At 40.8% G+C, this 25,069-nt stretch overlaps 1 protein-coding gene across 2 annotated transcripts in view; it reads right to left on the bottom strand.

Annotated features, from left to right (window-relative positions):
* Window positions 1–25,069, bottom strand: part of LOC115474227 (tRNA (cytosine(34)-C(5))-methyltransferase-like) — a 358,438-nt gene that overhangs the window by 4,254 nt on the left and 329,115 nt on the right. For both annotated transcript variants that reach the window (XM_030209615.1, XM_030209607.1), the window contains exon 18: window positions 11,907–11,946. In XM_030209615.1, the coding sequence (XP_030065475.1) occupies window positions 11,907–11,946 (40 nt within the window). The remainder of the gene's footprint in view (window positions 1–11,906; window positions 11,947–25,069) is intronic.

The following is a 25,069-nucleotide window of genomic DNA, read 5'->3' as shown; positions in this document are numbered from 1 at the left end:
CCCTTGGTGGATCTTTTTGCCACTCAGATCAATCACAAGGTCCCTCAGTTCTGTTCCAGACTTTGGGCCCACGACAGGCTAGCGTCAGATGCTTTTCTCCTACATTTGGGGACAGGCCTTCTGTATGCGTATCCTCCCATACCTTTAGTAGGGAAAACTCTGCTGAAACTCAAGCAAGACCGAGGAACCATGATTCTGATTGCACCTTTTTGGCCCCGTCAGATCTGGTTCCCTCTTCTTCTGGAGTTGTCCTCCGAACAACCATGGAGATTGGACTGTTTTCCGACCCTCATCACTCAGAACGAGGGGTCGCTTCTACATCCCAAACTCCAGTCTCTGGCTCTCACAGCCTGGATGATGAGAACTTAGAGGTTGCCTCTTTAGGTCTTTCAGAGGGTGTTTCCCGAGTCTTGCTTGCTTCCAGGAAAAGATTCGACGAAAAAGTGTTACTCTTTCAAATGGAGGAGGTTGGCCGTCTGGTGTGACAGCAAGGCCCTAGATCCTTTTTCTTGTCCTACACGGACCCTGCTTGAATACCTTCTACACTTATCAGAGTCTGGTCTCAAGACTAACTCTGTAAGAGTCCATCTTAGTGCGATTAGTGCTTATCATTAACGTGTAGAAGGTCAGCCTATCTCTGGACAGCCTTTAGTAGTTCGTTTCATGAGAGGCTTGCTTTTGTCAAAGCCCAAAGTAGAGAGCTGCACGGCTTCCGTCCCCGCGGAACCCGCGGGATTCCCGCGGGGACGGAGGCAGTTCCTGCGGGGACGGAGGCAGTTCCTGCGGGGTTCCCACGGGGATGGAACCAGTTCTGTGGGCTTCCCGTGGAAGTGTAAGCTGCACCTGCACCAGCCTCTCATCTACCGAATACCAATTTATTTGAGTGCTGTCTCCTCCTCCTCTTCTTCCTTGATTTAACAGCATAAATGTGGAAAGTCTTCCATTAAGGAGGTGGTAGAGTCACAAATGATGACGGAATTCAAAAAGGCGTGGGATGAACACAGAGGATCTCTAATTAGAAAATGGAAGTTATATAAAAGCTAACCTTAAATGGCTGCATGTGTGTGGATGTGTCAAGTGATGCTTAGATGGCGACTCTGGCTGTGATGAACTAGAGCTGATACCTGGCAGACTTGAATGTTCTGTGTCTCATACATGGCAATCTGGTGTAGGATGGGCTGGAAAGGGCTTAGACAGCAACTTCAGTGGCTGGAACATGAGGACAGTGCTGGACAGACTTTTACGGTCTGTGTCCCACAAATGAGAACATGAATAGGCTGGAGTGGGCTTCGATGGCAACTCCAGCAGTTGGAACATAAGGATGGGGCCAGATAGACTCCTGTGGTCTTTGTTCTAGAAACACGAAAGAAAGACCATAATCAAGTATATAATATCACACTCGTTGATTTAATGATGAATTGATCATGAGTGTGACTATTGGGCAGAGTGGATGGACCGTTCAGGTCTATTTGCTGTCACTTACTATGTTACTATTAATCCTCTTTGCTCCCAGGCTGGTGCACAGACCTCAGCTCTGACACAGGCACGAGAATCAGATGTCACCTGACCTACTGGCGCGTGCATGTGGTGGCCTCCCAGCACACAATCCCAGTGAATCAGAGACAAATCTTACATATGCGCACCAGAGTGTTCCAAGTTCCAACTTCCAGTCCGTCCTTGCCTACAGTGCTGTGGCTCAAATCCAGAAAGGGAGCTGACTGGAACTTTCTTTTATGTACTATTAAATTCTTACGGGGATGGGTGGGGATGGGTTAAATTCTTGCGGGGACGGGTGGGGACGGGTTGGGGTGGTTTAAATTTTTGCGGGGATGGGTGGGGATGGGTAAGATTCCAGTGGGGATGGGTGGGGACGGGTAAGATTCCAGCAGGGACGGGCGGGGATGGGTAGGATTTCTGTCCCCGTGCAACTCTCTAGCCCAAAGTCAAACCTCCACCAGTGTCATGGGATCTCAACGTCGTTCTCAGCCAGCTGATGAAAGCTCCTTTTGAGCCACTGAATTCCTGCCATCTGAAGTACTTGACCTGGAAGGTCATTTTCTTGGTGGCTGTTACTTCAGCTCGTAGAGTCAGTGAGCTCCAAGCCCTGGTAGTGTATGCACCTTATATCAAGTTTCATCATAACAGAGTAGTCCTCCGCACTCACCCTAAGTTCTTGCCAAAGGTGGTGTCGGAGTTCCATCTGAACCAGTCAATTGTCTTGCCAACATTCTTTCCCCGTCCACACACCTGCCCTGCTGAGGACAAGTTGCACACCTTGGACTGTAAGAGAGCACTGGCCTTTTACATGGAGCGGACAAAGCCCTACAGACAGTCCGCCCAATTGTTTGTTTCTTTTAATCCCAACAGGAGGGGAGTCGCGATCTGAAAACGCACAATCTCTAATTGGTTGGCGGACTGCATATCCTTCACTTATGCCCTAGTTGATCTGACTCTGGAGGGCCATGTCACGGCTCATAATGTCAGAGCCATGGCTGCGTCAGTGGCTCACTTGAAGTCAGCCTCCATTGAAGAAATTTGCAAGGCTGCAACGTGGTCATCTGTTCATACATTCAAATCTCATTACTGCTTTCAGCAGGATACCCGACGCGACAGTCGGTTTGGGCAGTCAGTACTGCAGAATCTGTTTGGGGTTAAGAATCCAACTCCACCCTCCTAGGCCCATTTCTGTTCTGTTCCAGGCTACAATCTCACTTAGTTGCGTTTCTTTTTAGGTCAATCTAAGTTATGTCCTCGCCGTTGCGGGGCCCAATTGACCAATGTTCATTGTTTTGAGTGAGCCTGGGGCTAGGGATACCCCATCAGTGATAATATTCAGCCTGCTTGTCCTTGGAGAAAATGAAGATACAAACCTGTAGCATGTATTCTCCGAGGACAGCAGGCTGAATATTATCACAACCCACCCTCCTCCCCTTTGGAGTTGTTCCTCTTCTCTTTTTTGCTGTTTATTAAACTAGAGGCGACACGGTTGCGTCGTGGGCACCTGCTCGCGCATGCACGGTGTGCCTTGTTCCGTGCGACAGCGCGTTCTGGAAAGTTCTTGTTTTTTTTTTTTTTTACAAGTTCCGGTCTCCTGGGCCGTCGCGGACGATGACCCATCAGTGATAATATTCAGCCTGCTGTCCTCGGAGAATACCTGCTACAGGTATGTATCTTCATTATATGTCAAGACATGGTTTATCTGTTTATACTTTTTATATGTACCTGCGTGTTCTTTTATCTTTTTATTTCATTTACATTCCTCTTATTATATTATGTATATTTTATTATTATTTTAGTATGTTCTATTTATTTGTCTGTCTTTTTAACTTTGCTGAATGCTTACATATATATAACTCTCTGTACCATGCCTACATAGCCGTATGCCATAGCTTTCAATGTTCCATTTTACTTTTTGTTTTCCTTCACCTCAATAGATATTAGTTTCCATCTCCCCCTTTACTTCCTTTCTTTTCCAGCATGTTTTTCTATTCACTTTCCTCTGTTTTTCACTTCTGTTGCATGTCACGTTTTATTAGCATATACTCCATATGCATTTTTCTATCCAATACCCGTGACATATATAGCCTCACGTTTCTCTTACCGTTTATTTAGGCGCACTTTTTCTGCAGTTCCGTTTTTCACAGAGACAAGTGGTTGTTATGCCTTGCAGGCTAGTTTTGTTTTCCTGACTTTTGTTGTGCCTTCTTGTAATACTGTAACACTGTTTTTTTTTTTTTGGTTCATGTTCTGCTCCTTTACTGCCGGCTTGCATCTTGCCCAGCTGATATTCTCCCTTAGACTTATTGGTATGCCTATTTAAATATCGACTACACCATTTTGTCCACTCTCACAGATTCAAAGGTGCATTTTCACCTCATATATCAACCTACACTACACGCTTTTATGTGGCATATTACGCTTCACAGATATTTTAACACACTTAGCACTACCAAAAGTTTTCACTTAGTGGTGTCCCTGTTAATTTCACTTTCACCTTCTTTAAATACTTTCACTTATTGTAATACTTATTATCGGGTATAGAGTCATTCCGTGTCAAGTGGACCAGGGGTCCCCACCTCACCATCTCAGATTTTGATGAAATTTGGTACATAGTTTTTTTATGATAAAAACCTAAGCTGTGCAAAACTTTAGTTCAAAAGACTAAAAATTGGAGGTTCTAGGGGACCTCAAGTAAAGGGTTGCAAAATGTCGCCTGAGCAAAAATGACATTTTGGGCCACAAGGGGGATATTTGGAGAACCTGCACTACGTTTAGGGCTTAATGAACTGGCAAAACCCCATGTTCCTAGTCCTCTTACGTTTTGAATGGTTTAGGCTCAAACGTTGCCAAAAAAACGGCAAAAATCAATTTACAGCGATGTTGAGGCTGCTGTAGTTTCTAAACTAGTTGGCCTTTCAGGTTGATTTTTGGTAGGTGTACTAAATGCAGGGCATTCCAATTTGCAGCACTTTCCTTCAAGTGGTTGAAAAATTATAAGCGTTCAAAGTTGGTATAAAAAGCATTTTTGCCCATTTTGGGCTATCTTTGATGCCCTTGATCTCCAGTGGGACAGCTTCAATATTCTTTCTTTTAGCACCATTAGAAAGAGCAGATTTCCTTCTATCAGAATATGTAGTTTTCATTTTGGAGTCTCATCATATAAGGATTGCAAAAATGCCCTCAAATGTTTGCGGGCAGCAGCCTGTGATTTCTTCACTACACCCTTGATACAAGTGTAGTAAAAGTGATTCTTCTTTCAAAAAGCACCAATTTTTTAAAATAAAGAACACATTATGTTATAAAACTGTATTCAAGAAAACTAAAAAACAGGAATGTTGTTTAGGATGTGGAAGGATGAGGCCAGGTTTCATGACAGGTTTAAAGAAAACTGCAGTCAGTTAGGATGACCGACTTGGCCAATTATGATTGGTGGACCCTGTTGCAAGGCGTCTGAGTGTCTGTTGCTGGTGTTTCTTCACCCTTGCTACAGTTTGACCTCTTAGTGAACTGTAGGCATCAAAGTAAGCCTAGCAACAGACACTCAGGAGCCAGGAGGTACCAGAAGCATACAATTGGGCAATGAAACAAACAATTCTGCCTTGCAACAGGGTTCACCAATCATAATTGGCCAAGTCTAACTGGCTAAAGAAGTTTTCTTTAAATATTATGTTATAAAACTGTGTTCAAGTAAACTAAAAAATAGGGTGGAAACCATTGTATACATACTTCTTGTTGAAGAAACTCGCACCTGCACCGACAGGCTCATTTATATTGAATTAAATGCCACAAATGAAGATATTAATCACTTTAGACTGAAGTAAAATTTTACCCATTGAAAACCTGATTGCAAGAATAAACGCGTTTGTTGAACTGATGCTAATGGTCATCAATGGATCCAGAAAGATCAGATGAATTTCCACTTTGCTCAGTTGGCTGTTCAAGTAGATCAGAGTGTCATTTACTGACATACAATAAAAATAAAGGTTTGAAATTAATTGAAGAGCTTCTGCCTGATCAACAGAAGTTGTTACAAGAGCATTCTGGTCAACTTTTCTATGCTGGATCAACTATTTGCCTTCATCATGAATCCTTACTGTTGAAAAAGTTTGAATTTTTGCAAAGAACCTGCTGTAACCCATTTTCCAAAGGTGGTCATAATGCAAAAAGGGGCTTAAGAGTGCTGGATGACACACTAGCAGCCCAGCTAAAGGCCTTAACAAGCAAAATATTTGTGCCGGGTCAGAAACTATGTCCATCTTGTCGAAAAGACGTCAGTAACAGAGCTGCTGATTCTTTATCATCATCAACAGCAGCAGATGATGAACACAGTGACATTTCTGGCAAGTTGAACACAAGTTTGACATCTCTTGGTTTTTCTCCATTAAAGTTCAAAAAAGTCAGCAAGCGTGATGTACGAGGCTACACCAAGCGCAAAATCAGGCGAGTGCAAAATACTTTGAGAGTCATCATCTTGCAGTTGCTGGTGGCTTAGACATTCTACCAGTCAGAAATGTGACAAATGTTCTGATTATGATGACCTGCTAAACGAGTTGAAAAACAAAGTCCAAGTTTCAGCAAATCATGCAGAAAAACTGCAAATACTAACTTTAGCACCAAACAGCTGGTCTATTCAAAGAACTGCCTCAGAATTCATGGTTTCAACTAGAATGGTTAAAAAAGCAAGAAATCTGAAATCAGTTTGTGGAATTCTGGCAAAACCAGACAAGAAGAAAGGTAAAGTTTTACCAGAAGAAACAGAAAAAAAAATTCTTGGCTTTTTTGAAGATGATGAATTCAGTAGACTGTGCCTAGGGAAAAAAGATTTTGTCTCTGTCAGAACTGGCACTGAAAAAATTCAAATGCAAAAGCACTTGCTGCTTAGCAATCTAAAAGAAATGTATGTTGCATATCGTACTCGAAATGAGCCAGAAGTGGGTTTTTCCAAATTTTGTGAGCTAAGGCCAAAATGGTGTGTCACTGTTGGCTCATCTGGTATGCATTCAGTGTGTGTTTGTGTCATTCATCAAAATGTGAAGCTTATGCTTGCTGGAAGCCATCTGCTGAACGAAGATTACAAAGCACTGATGGCTAAAACTGTGTGCAATTTGGAATGCAAAGAATGCATGCTTCACAGGTGTGAAATATGTCCAGGTAAAGATGTGCTTGAAAATTACCTGACAGAAGTGTTCATTGATGCTGACCCAGGTGAAACAATCGAGTTTAAGCAGTGGGTTCATACAGATCGCACCACACTGGAGACCAAACAAATGTATGTTGATGATTTTGTATCTGAGCTTGCATTGACGCCGAACTGGATTCAACCAATCAGCACTGCAGCGTTACTTCCTTGAAGCACATGGCCACGGAGGAAGACGAAATATGGAGATTGCGGGTCGGACCTCGGCTGGCGGGGGTTGGGGCCCCCCGCCAGCAAAAGTAAGCAACGGGGGAGGGTTGACGGCGGGGAGGGGGTGGAGAGAGGCGGGGGGGGGGGGAGGGAGGCAAAAATGTGCCCCCCCTCTCTGGCTCTGGCCCCCCCTACCGCCGGATTCCAGATACGCCCCTGGTTTGCAACGACCTAAAAATAGCCAAATTCTCACAGCACAAGGCTTGTTTGAATTTTGTGATCAAAAAATAAATAAAATCAAGTTCTTTTTTGTTTCCAAGGATGAAATTGAATCTTCAAGATCTGCACAAGAGGAAAGATTCAGTAAAGCTTCCACAGTTGCTGGAACTAAATCACCAGTTTATTCCCATTGACTTGAACCAAATTTCAGTCAGTAGAATGTCAAATGATTCCTCCTCATTTGTTGTCAAACTTTGTCAGTCGGATGACCCAGTGAGTGTACCTGGCATAAATGTGTCTCAACTTCAGCCTGGGCAGTATGTTGCCTGTGTTTATGACAACAAATGGTGGATTGGCAATGTCTGTGAAACATCATTTGAAGAACATGATGCCTTGGTCAACTTTATGCATCCATGCGGGCCTGCACGATCATTTCATTGGCCTAGCAGAAGAGATTCTTGTTGGATTTCTGAACAGCATATTCTAGCAGTTCTTCCAGTACCAGCAACTACACACTTGGACGACAGTATACATTTCCAGAAACAGCAGTGAAACTTATCAGTGAAAAATTCTTGTCACTTCAGCACTGAGGTTTTACTTGGGAACCATTAAGACACCCCCATTAGGCTTGAGAAACTAGGCAAAGACAACCAAATGAGGCTTGGGAACCTGAAGTAAGATGCCCACCTTCAGGCTTGGGAACCTGTGCCAAGTGGCTGGACTTGCCTTGCTATCGGGCGTGACCTCTTGGCGATGAGGTTGCCACTTCCTATTGAATTGGTAGTGGCATAGCCACCATGGACCAACGCATGCTTAAAGCAACTGAGTGACTTATACAGCAATTAGAAACATTGATGGGCCCTATATCCGTTTCATCTATCATTCAACAATACTGGCCAAAAAACACTTTTTTTGCAATCCTTATATGGAGAGACTCCAAAATGAAAACTACATATTCTGATAGAAGGAAATCTGCTCTTTCTAATGGTGCTAAAAGAAAGAATATTGAAGCTGTCCCACTGGAGATCAAGGGCATCAAAGATAGCCCAAAATGGGCAAAAATGCTTTTTATACCAACTTTGAACGCTTATAATTTTTCAACCACTTGAAGGAAAGTGCTGCAAATTGGAATGCCTCATTACAGCCCTGCATTTAGTACACCTACCAAAAATCAACCTGAAAGGCCAACTAGTTTAGAAACTACAGCAGCCTCAACATCGCTGTAAATTGATTTTTGCCGTTTTTTTGGCAACGTTTGAGCCTAAACCATTCAAAAAGTAAGAGGACTAGGAACATGGGGTTTTGCCAGTTCATTAAGCCCTAAACGTAGTGCAGGTTCTCCAAATATCCCCCTTGTACTACTAAAACTTCCAGTTTTACAGCTTCTGGAAGTTGGCCCAAAATGTCATTTTTGCTCAGGCGACATTTTGCAACCCTTTACTTGAGGTCCCCTAGAACCTCCAATTTTTAGTCTTTTGAACTAAAGTTTTGCACAGCTTAGTTTTTTATCATAAAGAAACTATGTACCAAATTTCATCAAAATCTGAGATGGTGAGGTGGGGACGACCTTTAAAATTGGTCCACTTGACACGGAATGACTCTATAGTACCATAGTCCACATGCACAGCACACTCATTGATTTATTCATTTTGGGGTACAGAACCATAATCCTCATGCACAATTCTTACACATTGTTTCTCCAATCATGGTGTAGATGTATGACCTATCCCCCGCATCGTTGATTTCAGCATTTGGTGTTAATATACGAGTTCATTTATATATCCTGTCACGCCATCACCTCTCCTTTGTTTGCCTTTTGGCATACTTTGTTGCTTTTTGTTTTACAGTCATTATGCCAGTTACAATGTTCATCCTCAATTAAGCAAAGTTTCTTCATTAGACCTCATCACACAAGTGTTGGTCTGTTTAATAGCTTTCATGTTTTTGAATACAGCAGCATTCCAAAGCCGGTGACACTGATCTTTTCACTGTTATATTTAGTATATATTATACAGTGCAAGAGGGGGTAGGGCATTTTATAGCCCTATATTTTTCACTCAAGTGATATGAGGGAACTTTCATATTCACAGTTTCTTGATTACTCAAAACAGTCTCATGATTTTGTTTATAACCATGATATAAAGTCATAAGGCTCAGGCTATATATTCTCAATGTTCACATGTATTTTTCATCCTATGTGATATACAACAATATTTTTGATGACAGATCTATTTCTGGTATCAGTAATGTGTATTTCTATTCCAGTGGTATCATCACTTCAAGAACTCAATTGTTCTACATGTTTTATGATTCTTTGAAGCTGATTGATTTGCACTTTTACGGTATGTTTTAAATGTCTTTTATTCCTCATCTGCCGGCATATATATAATTTTTTATGTGTTGCAAGATCACATTTGGACTTCCATGTCACTCGATGTCTAGCTAAATATGTTTTACATCTATTTTTATGTTTTAATATTTTGTTATTTTTATATTTTATTATATTTATACTGTGTTTATTTTTTATGTTATAGACCCCTGATGAAGGCTTTTTAGCCTAACCCCGGCCCGTGTTGGGTCTTTGTGTCAGTATATTTTGGCAAAATAAACTCTTTGACGCCCTTATTTCTTGTTTGCCTTGGTCATTTGGAACTCTCCTCACTCTCACCCTCACTGGTGCTGCTTGATTTTTTTGTGGTTAACTGTGAGGACCCCCTCTTGCTTGCATGGGTATAGGTAATGTATTTTGATATACCGCCATTCTGTGGTACAACCGAAGTGATTTACATATCACAGACAGGTACTTTTTTTTCTCTGTCCCTAATGGTCTCACAATCTAAGTTCATGCACAAAACCCATGCATGCTCATAGTGCCAACATCAGCAGGTTAACATGCTGCCTCCAACTCCTGCAAGGTTAATATGCTACCACTGACTCTTGCACTTTCAGGAGGGTCCTGAATTCTTCAAGCTAGTGGGGCTGGAGGATCCCTGCCAGCTGGGGGGGGGGGGGGGGGGGGGGGGGGGTAGAAAAGGGGGCAGAGAAATTGGGTGCCTAGTGTCCATTTACTGTGCCATTTTGAATTACCTCCTCAGTCACCAACAAAACCTTTAAAACTCTGCCGCCCGCTTCTTATGCGACGCCCCACTTCTTAAGTGACGCCAAATAATATGATCATGTTACTCTGCTTTTTCCTCACTTACACTGGGTGCCTGTCCGTTTTAGATGTCAGTTTAAGGTCCTCTGCCTAACGCAAAAGACGTTACACCTAGGTGCCCCATATCCTCTCTCCTCTGTTACCATTCCGAACACGCCTTCACATGCTCTTCGATCTCCCATCATCTAGATATGCTCACTACGTATCTACTCGTGTTCAGCCTACTACTTTCTCCCTCCCTCCCTTTGGAATGGTTTTCCCCCTTATCTTAGGTGAGAATTGTCATTTTGCAAATTTCAAACCCTTGTTAAGGCTTTTTTTTTTTTTAAGAAGCTTTTGGTTTCCAATTGAATCTAGGTTCTGCAGAGACTTATGGCTCTGCTCTGCCTCAACAGCTAGGGAATACATTGGTGGTCATGTTATTGTGTGACTGTGGTTTGATTGTTTTATCTTTACTGTTTTAACTGGCATTCTCCTTTCCGATGTTTACATTATTAATTTGATTTTATTGTGAGGACTGAAGGTCCATCAAGCCCAGTATCCTGTTTCCAACAGTGGCCAATCCAGGTCACAAGAACCTGACAAGATCCCAAAACAGTACTATACATTTTATGCTGCTTATTCTAGAAATAAGCAGTGGAGTTTTCCGTCCATCTTAATAATGGCTTATGGACTTTTCTTTTAGGACGATATCCAAACATTTTTAAACCCTGCTAAGCTAACTGCTTTTACTACATTCTCTGGCAATGAATTCCAGAGCTTAATTACACGCTGAGTGAAGAAATATTTTCTCCAAATTGTTTTAAATTTACTACTTTGCAACTTCATTGCGTGCCTCCTAGTCCTAATATTTTTGGAAAGAGTAAACAAGCAATCAACGTCCACCATTTCACTCCACTCATTATTTTATAGATCTCTATCCTATCTCCCCTCGGTCGTCTTTTCTCCAAGTGGAACAGACCTAGCTACTTTAGTCTTTCCTCATAGGGAAGTCGTCCCATCCCTTTTATCATTTTCTTTGCCCTTCTCTGTATCTTTTATAATTCTACTATATCTTGAGATGCGGTGACCAGAATTGCACACAGTATTCAAGGTGTGGCTGCACCATGAAGCGATACAAAGGCATTTTAACATCCTCACTTTTGTTTTCCATTCCTTTCTTAATAATACCTAACATTGTATTTGCTTTCTTCAGCGTCGCTTCACACTGAGCAGAGGGTTTCAAAATTTGTAATAAACAAACATTCGTTCATATTAACCACTTGCCCCCCCCCCCCCCCCCCCACAAAAAAAAAAAAATTAAAAAAAATTGTTCTGGCTGTATTACTGCTTGGAAGTTATATGAAAGAAAAGCTCAAATATTTTGGCCCTAGACACAGGCCTAGTTTGACCATATATGTGATAAGCAGGACAGGTTTTAAGGTAAAAGCAAATACATAGCTTATAATTTGCAAATGACCACCAACACAGCTTGATGCAGATTACAAAAATTCTGTTAGCTATTTTGACAATCATCCAGACATTTCAATAATTAAAAAAATTATAAAACTTAAAAATAAATACATAAATACATTTTTTGTTTTCTACGTAGGGGCATATAATCATGCTGAGAACAGTGCCAAACCCAAAATGTTATTGCTATAGCTGTACAAATTAGACTTTACATGAAAATTATGTACTTACTGCAGGTCTGGATCATACTTCAGGATGATGCTTCCCATAGCTGAAAAAGGAATTGATAAGACTTTTACTGAGCTTAACCATTGTTTAGCTGATGGTGATTGTATGCCACAAGAGTTTTTATAAGTTTAGTTGACTGATAAAGAACCACAAATGGCTTCTCTTTTACTAAGACCAAAAAGAATTTTGCATAATGGCAAGCCATAGAACACATCCTACAAAAGCATTCTAGACTCATTAGAGCAGTTTTTCTCAAGTTGATCCTGGAGCAACCCTTCACTCCCAGCCCACTAACAGGTCAGGTTTTCAGGATATCGCTAACAAATATACAATGGATGTAGTAAGCATGCCAATCTCCTTCATGCACATTCATTAGGGATATCCTGAAAACCTGACTTGTTGGCAAGTCCTTGAAGGCTGGGAGTGAAGATCCTAGCTAGTGAATCCATAATGAATATGCATGATAGATTTTGCATAAAAACAGAGCAGTGCATACAAATCTCTCTCAGGTCTACCTTTGTGGATATCCTGAAAACCAGACTGGTTAACGGGTACATTAGAACAATGTCAGGCAGTGGAAGTATGGCATTTTAGACTGAGCTAAGACATATTCAACCCCCTGCATTGACGATAATCCCTTTTATATCAGGGACCATACCAATATGTTACTAATTGGATTATTTTTATGAATACAGACAGTGCAGCACAAATATTGTTGTACTAACATGGAACGTGAAGTTGCTTACCTGTAACATAGGTTCTCCACGAACAGCAGGATAAATCAGCTACACATAAGAGTTATCATCATCCCAATGGCTACAGACTGGGCCCTCTCTCCCAAAGCCCAGGAGAGACAGAAAAAGCTCTCTGGACATGAGTGAATGCTCCCTCTCTAGTAACAGACACTCCTCCTACTCAGTCTGTTCTATAGCTAAGGGTAACTTCAAACATGAGGGGAGGTAGAAGGGTGGTGTGTCCGATTTATCCTGCTGTCAATGGAGAACCTACGTTACAGGTAAGCAACTTTGCTTTCTTCATGGACAAGCTGGATATAATCAGATACACAAATGGGTGAGTCTCAAGCTGAGGGTGCAAGGGTAGATGGGAGTCTATTATATTCAGCGAATGTTTGCAACCCAGGTGTAATGCAGTGGTAGGTTGAAGGTCAATGGAAATATAAGTGGCCATAGAGCATGGACTGTCATGTAAAGAAGAAAAGGTACTGGAGAGGTCATGTAAGTGAACCAAAGAAAAGTGAAAGGAGATGAGACAGAGCTAAAATGAGCAGAGTTAGAATATTCTATCATTTCAAAATACAAAGTAAAAGAGAATGAGTGTTGATGTATTGTGGAGATGGAAATGTAATAGCGGTGATAGGCAACTGGGCAAAGGATTTAAACAATGAATGTATGGAAATAGACTAACACACGTTTCCTACTCCTCACAATTTAGAAAAGGTCTACCCGACATTTCCATAATGTTAGTGTATTATGAAGGTATACTCAAAATAAAACAATGTTAAGGATGTTCCTGTAACTAGGAGATGATATAACTAGGGAAGCATGGGTAAGGAGATTATACTGTGAAAGAAACCTCGACTAGAGGGCAAAATGTATATACCAGCAACCTAGGGGAGTGGGCATGTGGCAGAGGATTACAGGGTGACGGTTACAAATAACACCAAAACGATATGACCCACTACTGTAATGGGAACAGGCAAAATACAGAGTGGTTGAATGAAAAAGGACTGTCAGATGGTTGTTAAAAGGTGCCCTTGGATTCAACTCTAAAATGAAGGTTGGTGAAAATTAGGTTTTCTTCACGTACTATAATGAAACACCTTCCTAAATATGAGTTAAGAAAGTAAGTATAAATTCCAGAGACGTGGAGGGGCGATTTGGACGTCCTTGCCAAACAGCGAAATCCAGGGGCGGGGAAACCCGTATTTTTGAAACAAGATGGACGTCCATCTTTCGTTTCGAAAATATCGTCAGGGATGTCCAAATCCTTAAATTGGGACGTCCCTAGACATGGACGTTTCTGACTTTCGGTGATTTTCAAAACCAAAGACGTTCATGTCAAAAACGTCAATCCCAACACTCGCGATTACACACATCTCTCCAAAGCACACAAAACCCCAGTCCTAATTCTTTAAAGTAAGGGGGGCATCAATAGGCCCGTTAGAAGTAACAGATCACACGATGGTCTGGTTGGACCTTGAGATGTGTTTCTTGAAAAAAAGGGGCATAAAGGATTTATCTTCTAAACAAGGAGACTCCTTTTGTGCAACTTGGGCCCCCTTCTAGGACTCGCTTACCCCATTTGCCCGCAGCAGAATCTTGAATTTATGAGGGAAGGGTGTTCGGGGGATGGGGTATAAGTAGGGAAAAAAAAATTGTCATTGCGGTTTCAATATGGTTAGCTAAACGTTAGGTATGATGTTTATTTATACAGTTGATGCAATGATACAGCGACCTTGTTTGTAAATAATGGAATGTTAATAAAGATGATTAAAAAAGATGTAATTCTGTAATAAATAGGAATATAATTTAAATCTCTCAACATGATTCCTGCAGAACGTGGAAGGGTAGTACGTAGAGGCCTCGAGATTTGAGGACAAGTATGGAAGGATAACTTCCTAAAAGAAAAGTCCATAAGCTATTATTAACACGGCCTTGGGGGAAATCCACTGGGTCGTTATGCTCATATTAGCCCTCTCAAGTCACTTCACTGGCTTCCTATCCATTTCCGCATACAGTTCAAACTCCTCTTATTGACCTATAAGTGCATTCACTCTGCAGCTCCTCAGTACCTCTCCACTCTCATCTCTCCCTACATTCCTCCCCGGGAACTCCGTTCATTGGGTAAATCTTTCTTATCTGTACCCTTCTCTTCCACTGCTAACTCCAGACTCCGTTCCTTTTATCCTGCTGCACCATATGCCTGGAATAGACTTCCTGAGCTGGTACGTCAAGCTCCATCTCTGACTGTCTTCAAATCTAAGTTAAAAGCCCACCTTTTTTATGCTGCTTTTAACTCCTAACCCTTGTTCACTTGTTCAGAACCCTTATTTTATCATCCTCACTTTAATATTCCCTTATCTCCTGTTTGTCTGTCCTAATTAGATTGTAAGCTCTGTCGAGCAGGGACTGTCTCTTCATGTTCAAGTGTACAATGCTGCGTACGTCTAGTAGCACTATAGAAATGATAAGTAGTAGTAGTAGTAGTTATTTCTAGGATAAGCACCATAAAATGCATTCTACTGTTTTGGGATCTTGCCAGGTACTTGTGACATGGTTGACCACTGTTGGAAACGGGATACTGGGCTTGATGGACCTTCGGTCTGTCCCTGTATGGCAAACGCTTATGATCTTATGAAGGGTTCCTGTAAGTTGAAACCTGTAGTGTTACAGGGATTCAGGTAACCACCAGATGGAGCCCAAAGAACAGAGTATCTGTGTACACAAAGAGCTCTAGATGAAGATATGTTGAGTGGTGAGTGATGACGACATGCTAAATACATGTGAGCTGAATAGAGAAATTAGCTATTGTATAGTTATCACCTAACGATTATCTGTTATTTGGGTTTGTTTACCACCATATTCCAGAAAACCAATCATGGTGATGCATCTTAACAGAAAGTCTAGCTTAGGGAATAAGCAACAGGAGCAATATAGTCAGACAATCATACATACCAAGGCATGATGTGCTGTTGACAAGATGAACACAACATCTGATGAATCATCTCAAAGGTCAATATACTTTAAAACGTCAAGACACAAATGACTGAGCATAGCTGGTGCGAGCTTATAAGACAACTGATGGAGTCCTAAAGAAACCATCCATGAGAATTAGACATGAAGAGGGAGCTGGGGCTACCCATTCCTGTGTAGAGGAGAAAGAATGATATGCATATCAGCGCTGATAGGAGAATGTAATGAGTTGAGGGAATGATATTGAAAAAGGTGCTAAGGTCCGAGGAAATACTGGCGATGGAATCTGAGTACATTAACATGCTGGCATGAAGAGAATCGTACCAGAATCTCAGGTATACCACATTGGCCTAGTATGAGGGAAATGAACCTGACTAAAGTTAGTGTGCAAGTGATTTATCACTGGCTATGATAAACTGTATGAAAGAGAGGGGAAGGGGGTTGTGAACCATGATGTCAAGGTAACACTTGGATACAACTAGCCTTCTGGGAATTAAGAGAAGATCTGTAAAGAAAGTCCCCTTGAATCTCTATAGATTGCAATGAGTAGTTATGGTCTGCATAGTAGTGACAATGGGAAGGCTTCATATAGAATTCATTTCAATGTTTGAGAAACAGTGGAAAAAGTAGCCAAAATACAACTTGTGTTGGTATTGTATAAATCCATTAGGCCAGAAAAAACAGAAATAGCAAATACTTTCAAAGTTAAAAACATAGGATGGCATCCATCCACACTTGATGCTGAGCTGTCTCTGTGGTGGTGTTGGATCTGATAGCAGCAGATGACAGTGCAGGATCCATGCCTGTAAATTTGTAACTGTTATGTACCAAACAATATCAACACTGTACTTATTATTAAAACTTACACTCTCTTCATTTGAGGAGAACCCATATTGTACTCCTTTGGCTAGCAGAGGAATAAGACTGGTAGAATGGAATGTTGCTACTAATTGGGTTTCTGCCAGGTACTTGTGACCTGGATTGGCCACTGTTGGAAGCAGGATACTGGGCTAGATGGATCATCGGTCTGACCCAGTATGGCTATTCTTATGATCTTAAAATGTATGAATAGAAAGAAGAGATAATGTGAGCTCTGCTGTTCTTACATTAAATAGAATTGGTGTTCTTCCCCTCTTAATTATTATTATTGAAACATGACGGAAAATAAAGGCCATATGGCCCATTCAGACTGCCCATCCTCTGTAACCCCTAACTCTTCCTTTTCCTAAGCGATCCCACATGCTTATCTTATGCCTTTTTAAATTCTGACACAGTCCACAACCTCCACCGGGAGGCCATTCCACGCTTCCACCACCCTTTCCGTGAAATAATACTTTCTTAGAACACTCCTAAGCCTATTCCTTCTTAAATTCATCATATGCCACCTCGTTCCAGAGCTCTCCTTCAGTTGAAAATGGCTCACTTCCTGTACACTAATGCCCTTGAAATATTTAAACGTCTCTATCATGTCTCCTCTCTCCCTCCTCTCTTCCAGCGTATACATGTTGAGGTTCATAAGCCTGTCCCTATACTTTTTATGTTCAAGACCGCTTACTAATTTTGTAGCCGCCCTCTGGACCGACTCCATCCTGTTTATATCTTTTGTTGGTGCGGTCTCCAGAACTGCACACCAAACGGGGCATCACCAGCGACTTATACATTCCATTCAGTTCGAGAAATCTCACAATCCTCTTCTTTAGTAGCATTTTCATTAGTTTACTCACCACCGAGGTCAGACTGACAGGTTTGTAATTCCCAACCTCCTCCTTACTTTCACTCTAAAAAAAAACCTACACTGGATCCTCAGACCCCGGGAAACTATCGTCCAGTCTCCAATCTCTCATGTATATCTAAAATACTGGAATCGGTTGTATTTAAACAATTGCAATCTTATGTTGAGATGAAAAACCTATTACTACTACTACAGTACAGAAACGGATTTGACTTCATTCCTGAGTGAAATTCATTCTAGATTAGAACAAGGATACACTGCATTAGTTATTTCATTGGACTTATCTGCAACATTTGATTTAATAGATCATACCTTATTACTAAAGCGGCTAACGGAAATTGGGATCTCAGGTACAATTTATGATTGGTTTACTTCTTTTCTTTCAAACCGCTCATTCATAGTTATACAAAATCATTCAACTCATTCCAGTCTTTGTGGGGTACCACAAAGATCGGTGTTGTCACCTATGTTATTCAATCTTTGTTAGTCCACTTTCACTACTCATTCAATCTTTAGGCATTAGTTCCTATTCATATGCCGACGATTTTCTTTTAATACATTATGTTAAGCCAGCAAACATTGATCTGGTACCAATCCAAAATTGTCTTGATAAGGTGGCAGATTGGCTTACAACACATTAACTAGTATTAAATCCAGATAAAACAATAACTTCTTGGATAACGGGCCCTGGGCCCATTCCATCTCTAACACCTGTTCTGTTTCGTAAACAAGTTCCGACAGTGAAGTCATTTAGATACTTAAGTATTATTATTGATTCTTCCTTGTCCTTCAATGAGCAAATATTTGATGTAACAAGGAAATCTTTTTATCAATTGCGGAAGTTACTTTCAATTAGAAACTCCTTAAATAAATCATCATTATGCACACTAACTCATGCATACATTACATCACGTCTAGACTACTGTAATATAGTTTATGCAGGTCTATCAAAACGTAATCTAAAACGATTACAGATGATTCAAAATACAGCAGCTCGTATTATCTGCAGAGCTTCAAAATATGATAGAATCACCCCTTTGCTATATCATTTGCACTGGCTTCCAATAGAATCTAGGATAAAATTTAAAATTGTAGCACTGACACATAAAGCTTTCTATGTATCTAGCCCTTCATATTTGTTTAACCCTATACGCCAACTCGGACTCTTCGATCATTAACAGATAATAGATTGGTAATTCCGCCACCATATAAAGCTAGATGGGAATCTACTCGAAAATCTGCATTTTGTTTTCTGGCTCCAACACTGTGGAACTGCCCTCCTAAAGAACTTAGGCTTGAGGATTCTTACACTCATTTTCATAAAATTCTTAAAACATATTTCTTTCAAGAATCTTTTGGAAACACTGCTTAGAATCAAACTGGAAGAAAAAAAAAAGGAGGATTAATGCTCCTTGCAGTTTTTGATATATATGAATGTTTTTATTAATTGTATATTTTTAGCTTTGATGATTTGCTGTGCTTTTCTATCACATATGGATTTCCAATTTGTGTATTTTAATTGTTTTAATGTTATATTTGATTGTAAACCGTTTTGATTTATTCTGTAATAAGAAACGGTCTAGTAAATAAATAAACGATTCGCCCTTCTCCATTCCTCTGGGACCACTCCAGTTTCTAAGGAAGCATTAAAGAGGTCAGTGGAGCTGCCAGAACTCCTCAGAGTTCCTTGAGCACCCTCGGTTGTATCCCATCAGGCGCCATCGCTCTGTCTACCTTTAGTTTGGCTAGCTCCTCACGAACACAGTCCTCTGTAAACGGATCTTGGTCTACCTTATATCCATCCCCTTTAGCCTTTGCTTTCTGCAGCCCTATCCCTGGCCTTTCATTCGTGAACAAAGACCAGAAATAATTGTTAAGCAGTTCAGCTTTATCCTTATCCTCTTCCACATATTTCTCTCCCTCAGCTTTAAGCCTCACAATGCTATTATGGCACTTCCTCATGTCACTTACATATCTGAAAAAGGTCTTATTCCCCAATTTTACCATATTAGCTATCTTTTCTTCCATTTGCTGCTTCGCTTTCTTGATAGCTTTCCCAGCTTCTCTTCGCTTATTCAGGTATTCTTTCCTGTTTTCATCTTTCTGAGTTGTCTTATAACGTGCAAATGCTAACCTCCTTTCCCTTACATTTTCAGCTACTACATTTGAGTACCAGAGCGGCCTTCTTTTCCTTTTATATAATTTTCTAACATAAAGGTGTCCCACTGCCTGATTAAAAAAAATGAAAGATATGAACCATTTGTAGGCCAGTGATTGCATGCAGCTCTGGGTATTGTATGACTAGTTTAATTACACTGGTTTCACCTTGTACAGCTATACTGTTTTTAATTATTTTTTTTTTTTGGGGGGGGGGGGGGGGAGGGAGGGGTACTGAAAATCATGGAAAAATGTGTGCGCACACTGGAAGGTGATAGATCACTGGAATTTCCCTTTTTAAAAAGTTTACTGCATAGAGATAGTGGCAAATGTGTAAACCATTTACATATGGTTCATACTCATGATGAAGCAGAAAAACAGATTCTTAATTGCCAATGACAAGTTGCCATTGAGAACAATGTATGAACACTGTATGATAGATGTTATTTATTCTTGTCTAAATCAGAACATGCCAATCATTGTAATGATAAGATCATAAATCAGAATCTTATCCCAGTGTTGTACTATTTTAGCATATGCTGTAAAGTAAAATGAAAAGTTTTACATTATACAACACACTTCTAGAAAACTACCTTTTCAATAAATATTAAAAGTAAATGTTAAGAGTAAGGGGGAACAGAAGAATAATTATTTCTAAAAAGAATAGTAAACTCTAAAGAAACAACTGTTGCAGTTCTAATGCCACTTGGCTCACACTCTCCAGAAACTGCAGTTCTGGCTGAAAGAAGAAATAATCACCTGCAAGTAAAAATCTGAGGGTGATATGAAATAAACAATAAAACCAACATGTGCTTTCAAATTATCTTGTATCAGCAGAGGGCTTTTTTTGTTATTTTGTACAGTAGCAGTATGTGAGAAAGAGCCCTGTGGAGCTTTAACTGGAGAGTAGATAGGTCTGGCCACCAGGCCCCCCCAACCTCGATCCTACCTTAACGTGCCCTGGTGGTCCAGTGACCTCTTAGAGGCAGGAAAGAACCCCACTCTTCTCTGTCCGCTGCTTCTGCTCTCTCTGATACCGCTGCTTCTTCAAAATGGCTGCCGAGACTTCAAGCGGAAGTCTTGTGAGGCTGCCACCTGGCGTCTCAGCAGCTATTTTGAAGGGGTGGGGCAGCAGGCAGGGGGCATGGGTAGGGCAGTTTGCAAGGAGCAGGGGGCAGAAGAGAGGGGAAGGGGTGGGGAAGGGGAAGTGGCAGCAGGCAGGGGAAGGGACAGAGGTCAAGAAAGAGTGGGGTTCTTTCCTGCCCCGAAGAGGCCACTAGACCACCAAGGCTCTTTCAGACTTGGTTTGGCCACCTTTGAAAACAGGATATTGGACAAGATGGACAATTGGTCTGACCCAGTATGGCTACTTTTATGTTCTTATGATTAGGGAATGTTGAACAAAAGTATGAAAGATTTGTTGAATAAAAGTATGAAAAATGCGGAGTGGAAGGCTCCATGATTACAACAAGCTGTTTTAACACTAAACCTCCTGGGACATGATGAGGCCCACATCAGCCAAAGGCATGGCTCCAGAAAGTCTGGCAAGAAAGGGGGGCTGATAAGGGGAAACAGATGTAGCATGTTCTGCACATGATTAACAGCTTTGTGGTATTCAGAGACTTGCACAGGAATGTTGTATGAGAGAATTGGTTAGATGCCAAAGAAGGACGGTATAAAAACAGAGTGAAACAAAAGAGGTATTAAGCATTTCGATTTACCTTGAGCATTCTAATTTCTTTGTCTGTGTATAGCATTTTGATTTGCCTTAAGCTTGCTGTATATTGCTTGTGTGTAGATATGCTTTGAGTACAGAAATGCTTCCTGCAATAGCCCATTGAGCTATGCAGAACAATTGTAAATACACTGTTTATATTAAATATCGCCTAGCCTTCTCTACAAAAGTGGCGACATCCTTTTCTTCAAAGTGGCGAGCCAGCCAGGAGTAGGCCGCAAACGGAAAAGAGAAGGCGAGACGAAGAACAAATTAAGTGTGTGTTGTTAATGAAGTTTTTTACAGGATTTTGAGAGAGCAAGCGTTGTTTAAGCCTAATTTCTGTGCTCCACTGATGTGGGATTGATCAAACTACTGAACTGGACATATAGGCTACGACTCCTGGGCTTGCTAAAGAGAAATAAGAAGACGCGTGAGTAAGCTTACATTGTGGACTTAGGTATATTTGTTTAGTTTTATAGTTTTCTTTTTTGTATATTTTCTTGGTTTAGGTGCAGTAGTATATTAAGAGATCATCTGGCTTAAATTAGTCACAGTCCTAGCTAGTTCTGTGTGTAGGGCTAATAGGGGAAAGAGGTGATTTAAAATCTTTAATAACATCTGAACAATATGATTTGTCAGCAATTTGGTCACTATGCTTCAGAATGTTATCAGAATGCAGGAATGCCCCAAGTACAAATGCAGACGCAGCAAGGATTGATGCCACAAGTAATAGGGATGCCTGTGAGTGCCCCGCAGACTGCAATACAGCAGCCAGCGACGCAATCACAGGGACCAGGGGCTGCAGTACAGAGACAGGGTACTGTAAATGCTTTTCCAACTTGGCAGACAGACCAATGCTATTGACTGGAAGCAAACCCGTGTCAGGAAGAGGGAATGATTTTCAGATTAGACACAAGGGAACCCTTTATTACATTGACAATTGGCAAATATGGAACTCCTGTGAGATTTTTGATAGATACAGGGGCGAGTACCTCTGTGTTGTGTGCAAAACCACTGGGAGTTAAGCTTTCAAATCAGTATAGAACAACAGTGGGATTTACGGGGATAGAACAAAGAAAAAGGCTAACAGAACCCACTCTGGTGCGCTTGGAATGCCAACCGCACGGTTCAAGGGAGGCTGTGGTACCCTTTTTAGTGGCACCTGATTGCCCAGTAAATTTGTGTGGTAGAGACTTATTGTCTCAATTAGGATTGTGTTTAGATTTTGGAAATAAAGAAATACCAAGTTTGCTCACCATGGTTCAACAGTTGAATAATGAAAATAAAGTAAGGGTTATGGAAGAATTACCACAACATATTTGGAGTACAAGTGATTCACCATATGGACTAGCCATAAATGCAAAACCCCATAAGATAGAATTAATAGAAGGGGCAAAGGGGCCGAAGCAAGACCCTTACCCCATACGACCTAAATTAGTATCCAAAACCTTGGAACACATTGATAAATTATTGAAATGTGGTATTATTGAACCTTCAGTATCCCCGTACAATACCCCATTGTTTCCTGTCCCAAAAGGGGAAAACAATGTAAGGATAGTACATGATTTAAGAGAGCTAAATGAGGTTACAAAAAATCAATTTCCAATTTGTGCAAATCCTGCTACACTTTTGCACACTCAGAATATATATGCATATAACACTGTTATTGACTTGTCTAATGCATTCTTTCAATACCTCTTCATCCAGAGTCTAGGGATTTGACGTCATTTATAGTACAGAATGAGGCATACAGGTGGACTAGGATGCCTCAAGGCTTTACTGATAGTCCATCGGTATTCTCAAAACAACTAATGATGGATTTAAAGGATTTCAGGAGTCACTTGCCTGACACGGTGTCATTGTTTGTCTATGTAGATGATATTCTACTGTCTGCTGAGACTGAAGCAGAATGCCTAGATTGGACTACAAAATTATTTTTGTTATTAGGAGAGTTAGGATATAAATGTAACAGGGAAAAATGTGTTATAGCTCAGTCTACTGTCACCTTTTTAGGACAAAATGTTTCCAGTAGGCAAATGGAGAGCACAAATGCCTTTTGTTCCTATTGTAATACATACCAACCACACGATTAAAACGCTGTTGAGCCCTAGCCAAACAGCATTGACAGCCACTAGATTTGGAAAATATCAAGCAGTACTTTTAGGACAAGATATAAGAATAATACCATTAACTAAAGAACAGAGAAATAATATAGATCTGCTTTTTCCTGTCAATCTAGAGGGTGAGATTGATACTATAGAAATTCCTACATTTCACTGTCTTACTTTTGAACCTTTATCTGATGGGTTAATATGGTTTACAGATGGAGCTTGTGAAAGGACTGTTGCAGGCTTTGCCTGCGTGCAGGTAGATGAGAATCTAAGAAAGATAATGCAAGTACAATATAAAACCCCTCCTAACCAGACTGCACAGCATGCTGAACTTTTAGCCGTTATTACGGCCTTACAACACACTGATATGACTCAAAATGTCACTATATATACTGATAGTGGTTACGTTGCAAGTTCACTACAGTATCATATATTAAAATGGCAGCGTAGGGGGATGATAACCAGTGCAGGTAAAAATCTACAACATTACACATATTGGAAATTGCTGTTTGAAATTTTGGCAAGAAGGGAACGTGAAGGTAGAAAAACTGCAGTTGTGTGGACCCCGGCCCACACTGAAAAGCCAACCTTTGAAGCACTAGGTAATGCAATGGCTGATGCAGCAGCAACGGAGGTGGTTAAGCAAAGTGAAAAGATTTTGTATAATACTAGACAGACACAGGAAGGGCCACTTACGAATGTAGATAAGATTGAAATGTGGCAGCCAGAGGGACAGGAAAGTGAAAAATGGTTGAAGAGAGGATGTATGAAGTTGGGAAGTGAATGGTTTAATGCAGAAGAAGGATTACCTTGTATGCCAATGAGCCAGGCGATTAAGGTATTGGCTGAGTGGCATGCAACCATGCATTGGAATAAGGAAACAATGAGGCAACAGTTTGAGCAAAGATTTTGGACTTTAAAAATTGATAACTTGATTCAACAGGCTGTGCAAAATTGCATGGTATGTAATATTAACATACCTAAAAGAGGTCCTAAAATATCGCCTGGGACACTTCCAATACCAGAAGGCCCAGCAAAAGAATGGTATATCGATTTCACTGATATGATTGTTCCAGTACAGGGAAAAAGGTATTTGTTAGTTTGGGTGGATGCTTTTTCAAGGTGGGTAGAAGCATTTCCATGTAAAAGGGAGACAGCACATGAAGTGGTACAATGCCTGGTAACTCATATTATGCCAAGACATGGGTGTCCGTCTAGAATAATTTCTGATAACGGGACACATTTTAATAACAGTGTTTTGAAAGAAATGGCAACGATTATGGGTTTAACACACAGAAAAGTATCAGTGTATCGCCCCACCTCCAATGGTTTGGTGGAACGCTACAATGGTATTTTAAAAACTAAATTGAGAGTATTACTGAAGGCTTTAAACAAGGAAACAGCAGGTAAACCATATACCTGGCTTGATTTGTTACCATTAGCTTTGATGGTTATAAGGGCCCAACCTAATGGGCGTACTAAATTGACCCCATTCCAAATTCAGACAGGACGTCATTTTTTCCCGATGCAGACAGCAAGTACTGATAGCACAGCTCAGTACTGGCAAAAGCTACAACCTATGTTAAACCTGACAAGTGATATGATCCGAACAAATGTAGCATCACAGGCAGGAACTACTAATGATGTTTGTGCTTTTAAAGTAGGTGACCTAGTGCTACGAAAGAACTTTACACATAAAACATGGAAGGATCCTGTGTATGTAGGGCCTTTTGCTA

The sequence above is a fragment of the Microcaecilia unicolor genome, chromosome 1, assembly GCF_901765095.1.
Source record: "Microcaecilia unicolor chromosome 1, aMicUni1.1, whole genome shotgun sequence".
In the NCBI taxonomy this organism is placed as follows: Eukaryota; Metazoa; Chordata; class Amphibia; order Gymnophiona; family Siphonopidae; genus Microcaecilia; species Microcaecilia unicolor.
This window is presented reverse-complemented; position numbering and strand designations above follow the sequence as displayed.